The sequence below is a fragment of the Anoplopoma fimbria genome, chromosome 12 (genome assembly GCF_027596085.1).
Source record: "Anoplopoma fimbria isolate UVic2021 breed Golden Eagle Sablefish chromosome 12, Afim_UVic_2022, whole genome shotgun sequence".
NCBI classification, from domain to species: domain Eukaryota; kingdom Metazoa; phylum Chordata; class Actinopteri; order Perciformes; family Anoplopomatidae; genus Anoplopoma; species Anoplopoma fimbria.
In genome coordinates, this window is record NC_072460.1 from 18,377,881 (window position 1) to 18,390,945 (window position 13,065).

A 13,065-nucleotide genomic window follows, 5' to 3' on the forward strand; every position below is an offset into this window, starting at 1 on the left:
GGGTGATGACTGGAAATCCTGTCTGTGTAAAAACCTACTGGGTAATGTAGAATGTAACTGCTTCTCTTTCCTGTTTAAATATGAATAAACTGTAAATTATTGTTTTTCAAGGATGAGTCTACAGGAGAGATCACTTTCTACATGAAGGGTGCGGATGTGGTGATGGCAGGCATCGTCCAGTACAACGACTGGCTGGAAGAGGAGGTAGATCTCCTTCTTTTTCCACAAGACATGATTTTGCACAAGACGTGATGAAGATTTTTACCCCTGTTATAAATACCTCACAGTCTTACCTGCTGAATCCAGATGTTGCTGACTCTGTCTTTTTCTAGTGTGGGAACATGGCGAGGGAAGGCCTGAGGGTCCTTGTGGTCTCAAAGAAGTCTCTCACGGAGGAGCAGTATCAAGATTTTGAGGCAAGCGCCGTCTCGTAAGATTTACACACAGCGATCTGAGGCTTAGCTCTCAGATTCTTCCTGGAACAAGACAATTATTACACGCTTACAGATTTTCAATGTTTAACAAAGCCATTAGAGCTGGTTATCTGCAGAAATATCAACAATTTGTTAGATATCTCTTATATGCAAATTACACTCAAATTACACACAACTTCAGAATGATGTTTTATGCAGACATGTTCACTATTTCTAAATGTCAAAGTGTGTTGCTGAGTAATTAGAGTAACATCTGACCCCCCTGTCCCTCCAGTCCAAGCACCCCACCCTCCCACACACACACACACCCCACTCATTGTTTGAGCAGGGCAGGGCTGTCTCCCCTGAAGTTCTCAGCCCCAGGCCCATTACTGAAGTGTATAATTGTGTGAGCAGGGCTGGTGGGCAGCAGTGAGTCACCAACTGAGTCACACACACACACACACACACACACACACACACACACACACACACACACACACACACACACACACACACACACACACACACACACACACACACACACACACACACACACAGTTTGTGTTCCTGTATGAGTCACTCTCAGATTGTTTTTGCTTTATCTCACTCGCTAACTGCCCTGGAGCTGGAAAAGCTGGAGATGGGTGTTAACCAATTGATCATGTCTGCTCTGGAGTTCAAGCATTCTACAACGTAGTAGCTTCAACTGCTGCTTGCAGGCCAATACCTGAAAGTTTATATGTAAACTTTGATATCTGATATGGATGTTTTTGTGTGTGTTGAATGGTGTTAATACATGCTTGAGGGGGGAAAAAAGTAATGCATGCACAGTGTGTGAACCATCCCTGTTGCAGTTTGTTCTACTTTTCTCTCTGCGTTTGTCATGACTTCCTTGACTGGCGGCCATATATTGGTGTTTTCTCCTTCTATGCCTGGCTGCTTTCCTTCTTTGGTCTTCTACTTTACTGAAACTATTTTCATCTCCGCCCACTCAAAATATTCCCATCCTCTGCTGCTCCCCAGGCACGCTACGTCCAGGCCAAGCTCAGCGTCCATGACCGCTCACTGAAGGTGGCCACAGTGATCGAGAGTCTGGAGATGGAGATGGAGCTGCTGTGTCTGACTGGTGTAGAGGACCAACTCCAGACTGATGTGCGGCCCACCCTGGAGATCCTCCGCAACGCAGGCATCAAGGTCTGGTGGGGGGGGGGACAGACTCATAGCTCACAGTAGCAACAAACTAAGGAAACAAAAACATAGAGGCAAGACAAGTACATGTGTTTTTCATATCTACTGACAAGGACATCCAAGTGCCTTCTTTTATAAAACCCAGATTATAGTGAATTTGAAGGAATTATAAAGAGATTTTTAAGCGGTTTTGTTTGGCACACTTCAGATGCTTGATGTGAAATATTTCACCGCATTATGGAAATGAGAATTTGATTTTGTGCAAGGGAAGCAGAAAGCTGATCAGTCACAGTAGTAGAAGTTGGGCTGATAGTCAGCTTTGCTCTTCTTAATTTTAAAGGGTTTGTACACCACAAATATATGAAAACATATTTACTCACTTGGCTCCAGAGGTATCTAACAGACAGATTGGTTACGTGTGGAGGTTGAATGGGATTTCAGTTGCACACATCATTTAAAAAATGAAATTGAGGCGCTTTGAGAGCGCCTCAAGGGATTTTCTTCAAAATTGTCAGAAACGCCACTCGGTCTCAAGAATGAAGTGATTAGAATTTGAAGGTCGGAGTTTCTCACATTTTTGGCAATAAAGACTTCATATGATTATTATACATTATCACACAGATTTCTAAATATTTTTTTATGTCATTTCTTCAACCATTCAAACTCTGCTATAACCATCTACAAGCAACATCCATCAGGAATCAATCCAAGACAGAATTTGGATACTGTGATACCAATCTATGTGATTACTGATGTTTTTCTTCTGTTTGAAGCACAAGCACTACAATGCAGTAATCCATGTTAATCGTTAAAGAAGTTCACAAACTTTAGCTCCCTGACAGAGCAGTTACAGGTTGCTTGAAGTCAGTGATTGTAGTCTTTGATCCCTGGAATTTAGCCTTTGCTAACTGATCTAAAACACGGAATCATTTTGTGTCATGTAGTAACACGTTTGAGTGGAGGTGCTCTTCAATCAGCAGTGCATCCTATGAATTTCAAAAATGATCTTTTGCTACATGTTTCTTTCTTATTTATGTGTAGGTTTGGATGCTAACAGGAGACAAGCTTGAGACGGCGACGTGCACCGCTAAGAACGCCCATCTGATCACCCGCAACCAGGACATCCATATTTTCAGACCAGTAAGTGAAGGACAATGCAGCACTGACAGTTTCCTGACTCCCTCAACCCACAGGCATCCATCCTCTGTGTGACCGAGACCCGTTAGCTAGTGGTCATACAACCCCACACAGCTACCCATGCAGCCCCAGTCAGCATCCACACAGCTGAATAAATCAACTCTCACCAGTGAAAGCATCCAAGCCGCTGTCAATGAGAACAAACAGGCCCTCGCTCAAACAGAAAGGAGTAACCCGCCGAACCACTCCCAGAGGGAACTCACAGAGGGCTCACTTCCTAATTTGTTTTGCAGGTTTCGGGTTCTTTTAGCAGCTTTGATAGTCCCCCTTCTGCCTTCCCCTCTGGAACCGTGCCAGAGCAGAAGGAGTGCCTGCCATATGGGAAGGTTACAACTTGCGTACAACTGCGGTTACTGGAAGAGAATAACAATGGTTGGCACGGCATAAAAACCTCTGTCCCAGTGGACAGGGGAGTGCTGACTGGGCCTGCAACACATACATCTGGATTAGTTTCCTGGTGGCCACCAATGGCCTGATCCGGATTGACGTATGAATAGTCAGCGGCTGAAGGATATTCATACCAGAACATAACTCTTGTTGACAGATTAACACCATGCCCTGTCAGTGCTGCATTTCTGGAGATTTGTTTGAGTCAATATTTGAAAACTTTGAATTTATTTTTATAACACTGTGCATTTTTCCATTTTTCCATTTCCCAATTTCCCATTCCAAATTAGATTATATTACTTTATCCCTCTCTGTTATGCATTTGAAAGCAATACATAAACATTTAACAAATGGTTTATAACACACTATAATCTACTTGTACACAGATCTAAGGACATTTTAAAGTGCATTATATTGTGTTTTAAACCATTCATAATTATTAATATATTTTAGGTTATATACTTCTAATAAATGCAAAGTTAAAGTTTAAATGAAATTGCTTTGTATATATATTTATTGTTTCACTTGTGGGCGCATTGCTCACTTAATAGAGCGCTAATTCAATTTTATCATCATATTGACTTCACAGGTGATTTGCGTCCTGATCATATGATTTTGTCATGATATTGTTATACAGAATTATGTCATTTGAAGTAATGTTTCAAGGCAAATAGTAGCAGAAGATAATTTTTGTGTGATTTTGGCCTAAATTCTCCTAATGTTGGTAATAAGGACCCACTGATCCGATCACGATGAGTTTCATTCAATCAGTTATACAGGTCTAATTCACTATCAGTAGAGAAAACGTCTGATTGGTACAAACCACAACTGATATGGGAAAAAATATTCTGTCACATCAAACCCTATCATCCAGCCTCATCAGTTGGTCAATTAGTCAGTTGGCTTTTTGGCTGTTATTTGATAGATATATTGTTTGCCACCGTTGCACCTGGATGGAAACGAGCTGCCATTCTTTAAAGCTACCTGTCTGATAACAATCAGGATGCAAAGGCTGACAGATTGTCATCCTTGATAATTTATTAATGCGAGTGGGTTTTATACTTGCTTTTCAAATGCGGTTTCCATTGCCATAGGTGACAACGCGAGGGGAAGCCCACCTGGAGCTCAACGCCTTCAGAAGAAAACACGACTGTGCGCTGGTGATATCAGGAGACTCGCTTGAGGTAAACTCTTTGAGTGCATCTTTGCGTGTCTAACCCTCCTCGCACTGACTTATCTCTCCATATGAGACCCTGACTAATGTGTGATGCATGATAAAATTGCTTCAACGGATGCATCTCTGGAAGTGGTATCTGTGGTTTGAGTCACTTTCTAAAAAGCAGTAGAAGTTAAACTGTAAGTTACGTTGAGGTGTTTATTCAGTTTCTCACTCGTGAATTTGGTGGCTTTCTTGCAGGTTTGTCTGAAATACTACGAGTATGAATTCATGGAGCTCGCGTGTCAGTGTCCCGCTGTGGTTTGCTGCCGGTGTACCCCCACTCAGAAGGCTCAGATAGTCCGACTGCTGCAAGAGCGCACAGGAAAACTCACCTGTGCTGTAGGTGAGTCGAAAATAGAAACTGTCCAACAGCTTTTCCATGGGGGGGGATTCAGCCCGTGAAGTTTTTATTTTTAGTTAACAATTTTTTATCCACATCCTCACCAAAACATATTTATCTGTTGCACCAACAAACCTCTCTCACTCACTTGTACTCATCTCCCAGTAACACTGATAAAATGCCAAAATAAAAATAAACTGATTTATGTGTGAATTAATGCTAAAATACTTTGAATCACTTGATGATGATGATGACACCCATTGCTGGATTATAATTAATATTATTGTCATTGCCTTTGAATAGAATTATAGCATATTATTTCGTTAAGAAGTTCTGACATTGATATTGTTTTGTAGAAACTTGTATCTGAAAACTAAATCAATTAATAAGGTTTCTTACACATGTGAAGAGTTTTGTAACAGAACACTGAACTGAACATCAATCATTTCATATGCGTTATCATTGGAATGTTATTTTTATTGAGATAGTGTTTTTCAGCCTTATCACACTGCCCCTTTATCTCATCCATTATGTTCCAAATTCAAAACTTCCTGTCTGTGGCTGTAGTTCTGATCTCTTGATCAAGCCAAATTAGGGTGTGTCCCATTAAATACATACGCAACACTCTCACCAAAAGTTTGTTTTGGTGAGTCACTGATCCTGACACCTCCATGGCTTTTGTTTTCTCTTAGGGGATGGAGGAAACGATGTCAGCATGATCCAGGAAGCCGACTGTGGCGTGGGAGTGGAGGGAAAAGTAAGACTCTGTCCATCTCATCGCCTATCATTGACATGTCGCTCTCACAGATTTTTACTTTGGGTTTCCTGTTAAGATCTCTCACGTTCAGAGACATGCAGAGAGACATGCACACAGATGATTCCTCTTTACGAGGATCCATTGTCTGAGTAGAGGAAACAAAGATGACAGGATGCGTTTGTGCTTAAGTAAAAGTAAGAGTCTCTCATCATGAGTTTGTCTCTTTTACTTCTCTCCCTGTAGATTCCCTGTAAAGATGTCTACTTTGCTCAGACATGGACCTCATACATGCAACAGCAATGTTACTACTTTGAGAATGTTTTTTTTTTTTACTTCTTGGGAAAAATTCTCATTCTTACTCCCTTTCTTGTTCGGGTTAGTTGAGGAGATTGACACTACACTTCTATCTGTCCATTAAAGATGGGAGCCAGTTAGCTTAGCTTACCATAAAGCCTAGCAACACCTGTAAAGCTCACTCATTAACCTCTTAGATATTGTTTTTGTAATCTCTGCAAAAAAAACTGTAGTGTATGAAAATAAATAAATGGGGGATTATGTAGAGAACAATTTCTATTCTGGTTTCAAATATGAATATTTTCACATTTTCTTAGGCTTCTATGACAGAAATTATTTTATTTCTTGGATGAAATTTCACCATTTTCTGGCATTTTACAAGACAGACAAAATACATAATTGAGCAATCGGAGGAATACATTTTTTTTAAATTTAATATGGCATATTCAAAGTTGTTACATTTCCATGCATGTCATGTCTGCAGGGATTTTTGTTCACCATCTGTCTCATTTTTTACTTCTAAACAAGCTTTGTATCCGTCACTGTAAAATCATAAGAAGCACCCAAAGGCCAGCTCAGAATTCTTGGAGCTTGCCCTCACTGACCTCTGTGCTGTGTGTTTGACAGGAAGGAAAACAGGCCTCGCTGGCGGCCGACTTCTCTGTGACTCAGTTCAAACATTTAGGCCGTCTCCTCATGGTCCACGGTCGGAACAGCTACAAAAGGTCTGCAGCCCTCAGCCAGTTCGTCATCCACAGAAGCCTGTGCATCAGCACCATGCAGGTAGAGTACAACTAAAACATGGTGCCATTTAGGTGGTGTTGAAATGATACAATTAAATCAAGTAGTTTTTAATTGCTTTGTCTCAATTTTCACAAAAATCTAAACTCTGACCACAAAATACTCCCTCAGAACTTTAGCACCTAACATGAAAAACATCTGTATTAAATTATATAAAACATCACATACTGAGCATAATAACAGTTAAGTTTAACATTAATGTTACTTGTGTTGCATTTTGAAATATAAAGTATCATATAATAATCAAATAATGCTGACAAACAGTAACTAATTATCATCAAAACTGGGCCTGCAATGGTCATTTCCACAAAATGAAAGCAATGAGAAAACAAATTCAATTTGCAGGTCCATTTTTTCAACTGATATAGAGTAAGCAATTTTTCATTTTGTTTGTTTTATAAAATCAATTAGTTTAAACATAGACGTAGTAGTATATCATGCATTCATCCAAAGCAGGGTTGAGATTTTACTTCAGTTTACTTTAAGTCCAAGTTTAAATCATTAATAAGTTTAACTATCTAAATTATTGTAACAAACACGCAATTCATTGTGACATTATGATAGTAATTTAATCTTCCCACCACTGCCAACATTTGACTTGAATTTCAAAGATTTTGAATGAGGGATTTTAATGGTCTGTTAAGTTACTATCCATCTCCAAATGAGGTAACACAATGATGACTGAGCCAATGGCCTTGCATTTGCAGAGTTACAAACTGAGTGTCTCTGGCGACATTCCCAGGAGTTCCCGACAATGTTTGGATCTCTGGGAAGTGAGAGCCCCAAAAACAGGCCTGCAATTACAGCTTATCGCCATAGGTGCCGCCAAAGATAACAACACTGAGCTTTTTCAAGATAGTTTGGGCAGTGAGATTTGGGTTATGTTTTCTTCATAACACCTAAACTCTAAATGTTAGGAGGAAATGATTGGGGTGAGGCAGGGTGAAATTTTAGGGGTGTGTCATGGAAGGGTGGGGTGCAAGATGAGTCAGTCGGTGGTGCCCTTCTGAGCCGGCCCCCACACATACCCGTCCCCTGTGCGATTCTCATACCCCAGGCCAACCTCAGCCCCCGCCATGGAGGGACAGCCTGTGAGTCACTGCATCGTGGACTTTGGGGGTTTTAGAGAGGCCCTCCTCCACATGTCTCACGTTAACACAAACCACAGCCAAAGCTGGGGCCTGTCTGTTTTGTGGGGCTGACTAGTTGACAAGCCAATATTGGTAACATCCATAAGTTCAAGACACAGACTAGAATAAGTTAGTGAAGCTCTAATTCTCCGGCAGTAGAACTTTGGTAGAATAAGGATTATTGAGATGTTGCATTTTATGTGTGGGAATCAGGTCATTGACTAGTCAGATTCATGCTGTATCTTTGATTTTCTTCTATTTCTCTGAATTAAATTGAGTTTTAGAATTTGTGTGACCCCCCCCCCCTTGATTTCTTGCATTATCATCTGTTATGACATTTGAGTATGTATAATAAAAATAATTTTATGTTTCCCTAGGCGGTGTTCTCCTCTATTTTCTATTTTGCTTCAGTCTCGCTCTACCAAGGATTCCTGATTATTGGGTGAGAAAAAAACTCTGTGACTTATCAAGAGAGCATTTGGCTGCTTTGACTCCCTGGCATTTCCTCTGTGTTAAAGCACTGTTGAAATGCGAGAAGTGGAAAATATGAAAGTCTGACAGGACTGATTAATTTCTCTGCTCAATCTAACAATAAAATGTGTGACAATTCTTGTACATGTGCCATTTTATCTGGAGAATATTCCTCACACTAAAGAAACACAATTTTCTTCTGTTTCAGCTACTCAACCATCTACACGATGTTCCCCGTCTTCTCCCTGGTGTTGGACAAAGATGTGAAGTCAGAGGTTGCCATGTTATACCCAGAATTATACAAAGATCTCTTGAAGGTATTTAATGAATGATAACACACTGACTGCCAGAGTGCAGCCAAATATGATAAGATAAGATAAGATAATCCTTTATTAGTCCCGCAGCGGGGAAATTTGCATGATATATAGAAAACATACACTGAAAATGGTAAATATGATGTTCTGCTGTTTTTCTTTCCACAGGGAAGACCACTTTCCTTCAAGACATTTCTAATATGGGTCCTAATAAGTATCTATCAAGGTAAGGAAGAGTTTGTACAAACTTCTGATAATCACAGTCAATAACTCCAGCTGTTGGTGAGCGATAAACTCATAACCAAGAGGTGGCCAAACTTTTAGATTATGGGTCATATACAGAAAAATATACAGTACCAGTCAAAAGTTTGGACACACCTTCTCATTCAACTACTTTGAAGAATCTAAAATATAAAACATATTCTGCTTTGTTGAGCATTTGTTTGTTTACCACATAATTCCATATGTGTTCCTTCATAGTTTGGATGTCTTCAATATTAATCTACAATGTAGGAAAAAATAAAAATACAAATAAAGAAAAACCATTGAATGAGAAGGTGTGTCCAAACTTTTGACTGGTACTGTAGGTATACATATAAATGTTGCAAAGTGTGGGTCTCATTCTCAGGCTGTGCCCTCTTTTAACCCCACAGGGAGCATCATCATGTACGGGGCGCTGCTGCTCTTCGAATCCGAGTTCGTCCATATCGTTGCCATTTCCTTCACCTCTCTCATCCTGACGGAGCTGCTGATGGTGGCCCTGACCATACAGACGTGGCACTGGCTCATGATAGTCGGCGAGCTCCTGAGCTTGTCCTGCTACATCGCCTCACTCGTCTTCCTGCATGAGTTCATAGGTGAGCAAACACAAACACCCGTACATAAACGGATATTTCACCCACCCAGAAGGTGACTCTACGCCTATAGGGCGTATTTTTAATTGAACCAAGAAAACAAATACAATCTACGTTCAATTCACTGCAGCCTGATTGATGTTGTCGTGTTTTGCCGACCTTGAAATAGTGCGTCAGCATTGAGCGGTAAGGTGAACGTGTTTATTCATATTATGCCTCTGGTGTACAGTTAGCTTTGGTTTGCTGGATATGAGGAAGGCCAAAGGTGAGTGCATTGACAAAGTGTCCTAATGTGGACGAAGCTCAGGCTTACCGTAGAGTCAAAGAGGAAATGCCATCAGTCCTGTTAGTTTCCTGTGGAGCGCCAAGGTTCAAGTGTTTATCTCAGTAATGGTGCGTTTGGCAGGAAACATTGGCGACAACTATAATTCTCTAACTAGTGTTAGATAGAAACACATTCATAGCCATAAGAAGGCTGAAACATAAACAACTTTTCAAGAAGATTGTTGCTGTTTATGTCTCTATTACAGCCTGCATGTTGCCAGACTATTGGACAAAAAATAGGCCAATTTTAGTTGTGCCATATTAAAACTCGTGACGTGTACAATACCCTGACCAAGAGCTTTCCAAGCCTTTATTTTCAGCTTTATGTGGGGTGTGGAGTTCCATTTTCAGCCTTCAATCTGGACCACTGAGGATCATGACTGGCATGTGGTCATGTGTACCCTTTTTGGACAATTCTCCTCCCTCCTTGAAGTCAGACTGGAATAGATTTTAAAGGCTATTCTTCTGTTGCATGTGCAGTTTACACAGTTAATTGGACACTTTACTATAACATTTGGTTGAAACTGTAATGGTTAATTTTTCCTGCCTCCTGCATTAAATGATTGATACAGTTCAAACAAAAGATATCGTCAAGAAGTCCCGAGAGAGATTATATTTAACTGATTACTTACTTTGAACACAGACAGTCTGTGCAGATGAGTTGTTCTAAAAACAACGGAAAGTTAGTTATTGCAATTTGATGATCAATAGCAGTAGCTATGACATAGAGCCAGTCACCCTATTGCTGCAATTTGTCAACGAGTCATAACTCGGACACTCAATGTGTGATTTTTTTTGTTTGCGTTATGATTTCCAAGTAAACGTACATACATCTGCTTGTAAATGATGGAAAAACTAGAAACCATCTTTCGATGGAATAACACCAGCCGCAATACGACCATATAGTGGGGAGCAATTCACCCGTTACCCACTTCCTGCCCCCGCTATGATGACACACAGAATCACAAGGTGAAGTCATTACCATCCACATGTTGTCCAGACTGGTAAAGACGTTCCTTATAAACCTGCAATGTTGCTGAGAATCATCATGTTTTCAGGTTTTCTTCGGAATCAAAGTAATCCAGTGGTAATGCCTGTACATCTATGGGTACACTGCTAACAGGAACTGCTAAAAACTAATTTGGCATACTTTGAATGGTGCCATTTTCCAAAATGTTAACAAATAAATAATTAAAAGACTGAGCACAAGTTTTAGCACACAGCTGAATCACTGTCTCCATGGCAACATTATACATACAAGATACCAAAGCCCCCAAATTATGGGAACAGTAGTACCAAAACTTAGAGGATAATTATCCCCAAAATCAACAGGGGGCAGCAAAATGTGACTGATTAATTAACAAGAAATTTTTCAGTTATCGATTAAAGATGAAACTGTCCAAGAGTGAAATGAAAAAAAAAAATACCCAATCGCTGATCCCACTCTTTCCAAGAGTGTCGGAGAACTACGATGGCCTTCAAAAACATGATAGGCTCTCAGTGTTTGGTTTGTCCATTCTGGGCTACTTTAGAAACACGGCCGTGCAACACTGCAGCCTCTGTGGAAGAGGACCGGCTCTCTATGTAGATGTGAATCCTAAACTCATGAAAACGCAACGATTCTTAGTTTCACTAATGAAACTAAAATTAGAAACACTAATAAAAACATAATATTTCATTTCTGCCAATAGAGCCCTCTAGATCCTACACACTGGACCTTTTAAGGATCCACATTAGAAGCACAAGGGTGTTCCCTTCAGTCTTAAATGATGCTTATTAATGTATGTCTGTATCCAACAACCTGATTCTGATCTTTGCCCCTTCGTCCATGCCAGACGTGTACTTCATCACCACAGTGTCGTTCCTGTGGAAGGTGACCGTCATCACGCTGGTGAGCTGTCTGCCCCTTTACATCCTCAAGTACCTCCGCAGACGCTTCTCCCCGCCCAGCTACTCCAAGCTGACCACTTAAAGACTGCAGGGGACTCCGGCTTCATTTGCTTTCGGAAACCAAACAGAAAGGCGCCCCTGTCTTCATCCAGCAGAGCCTGCGCTTAGACCAGAGAATCAAACGCGGATTCACCCCCCTTTTTTAATTTGTTGCAAAAAGTTCCACTTTGAAATGTGAAGGACGGACAGTTCATGTCAGGGACCGGTTGTTTACTGAGAGTTTGTGTTGAAAAGCGGTGTTCCTTGCTACACGTGTTTGATGCAGAGACTAACTGATGATTTCTCTATGTGGAGAACACCTGCAGTGACCTGTTTATTGTCGGCTGAATTATAAACTTTTTTTATTTTATTATAAAGTGTCCTGAACATAAATTAATATATGATATGTAATAACTTGCGGCTATTTAGCCTGTATGTAATAAATTAAGGGACAAAAACAGTTTATTTAATTATGCAAATCCAGTTTGTTTTATTATGTCTAAAATCATATGGAAAGCTACTGCAAAAGTTGGATATGTCTTTCACTCGGCTTTGTTGATGTGTCATTTGGGCTTGAAACTAATTTCACTATTTTCCCCTCCATCTGAAAGAGTCAAACCTTTCTTATTGTTAGACACTGAAATTGACGTAGCATTCACACTCAGGACTTGATTCACACTCTCCTTTAACAGCGATTTCTAAATGGAGTTTGAAAAAAAAAGTATTCTGGCTAGACTTTGCATAAAACACACGTCTGCAAGTTTGTGTATTTGTTTATGCGTCACTGCGATGCTACAGACCGACACGGCGGAGGTTGTGTGGTTGTTTCTATTGGCATGAGCCGCGGTGTCTGATGTTAAATCTGTCTCTGTCTCTTTGTGTGGACCCTGAGTTGTTAGTGTTTGTGGAGCGCGGTCAAAACAGCCACAAAGGAGTGTCGGTTATTTGCAGCTGAACCTTCCGCCGGGGCTCCCGTCAGAGAATGTGCAGCCTCTCATGTGGCTGCTCTGCAGGCCAGCAACCAGCCACGCTTCAGCATTGCATGATGACTCACTGTAACAGTGACCTAAAGCCATAACTGAAAATACCCCTGTGACCTGCGTCCAGCCGCCCACTTTCATGTCGACTAATCGGGGGCCCCACTCTCTCCTCACTCCTACTAACCCCCACAGTTCAGCTGTGTATGAAAAAAAAAAAAAAAAAAGAAGGATCAAATCATCTCTTCACTGTCAAATACAATGTGAATAGTGTCAATAAATATTACTACTGCCCACTGGGAGAAAAAAAACCTGTTGATACCACACCTGTTTTATTTCTCTGGTGGTGGGATGGAGGAAATACTGTAAATAATCAGAAACTAACAGAATAACACGACTACACGGACACTTATTTCAAATTACCTTAAAAAAAATCTGTCACTTTTCTTATGTTTCTTGATGAATCT

General features: G+C 40.6%; 1 protein-coding gene across 1 annotated transcript in view; it reads left to right on the forward strand.

The window, feature by feature from the left end:
- LOC129099888 (probable phospholipid-transporting ATPase IIA) overlaps positions 1 to 12,828 on the forward strand; it is a 29,789-nt gene extending 16,961 nt beyond the window's left edge. Inside the window, exons 16-28 of the mRNA XM_054609313.1 lie at positions 112 to 204; positions 333 to 416; positions 1,440 to 1,610; positions 2,646 to 2,744; positions 4,283 to 4,372; positions 4,606 to 4,750; positions 5,440 to 5,504; positions 6,426 to 6,581; positions 8,107 to 8,171; positions 8,409 to 8,517; positions 8,683 to 8,740; positions 9,168 to 9,371; positions 11,528 to 12,828. Coding sequence (XP_054465288.1) covers positions 112 to 204; positions 333 to 416; positions 1,440 to 1,610; positions 2,646 to 2,744; positions 4,283 to 4,372; positions 4,606 to 4,750; positions 5,440 to 5,504; positions 6,426 to 6,581; positions 8,107 to 8,171; positions 8,409 to 8,517; positions 8,683 to 8,740; positions 9,168 to 9,371; positions 11,528 to 11,664 — 1,476 coding nt within the window. The 3' untranslated portion in view covers positions 11,665 to 12,828. The remainder of the gene's footprint in view (positions 1 to 111; positions 205 to 332; positions 417 to 1,439; positions 1,611 to 2,645; positions 2,745 to 4,282; positions 4,373 to 4,605; positions 4,751 to 5,439; positions 5,505 to 6,425; positions 6,582 to 8,106; positions 8,172 to 8,408; positions 8,518 to 8,682; positions 8,741 to 9,167; positions 9,372 to 11,527) is intronic.
- The last annotated feature ends 237 nt before the right edge of the window (positions 12,829 to 13,065 follow it).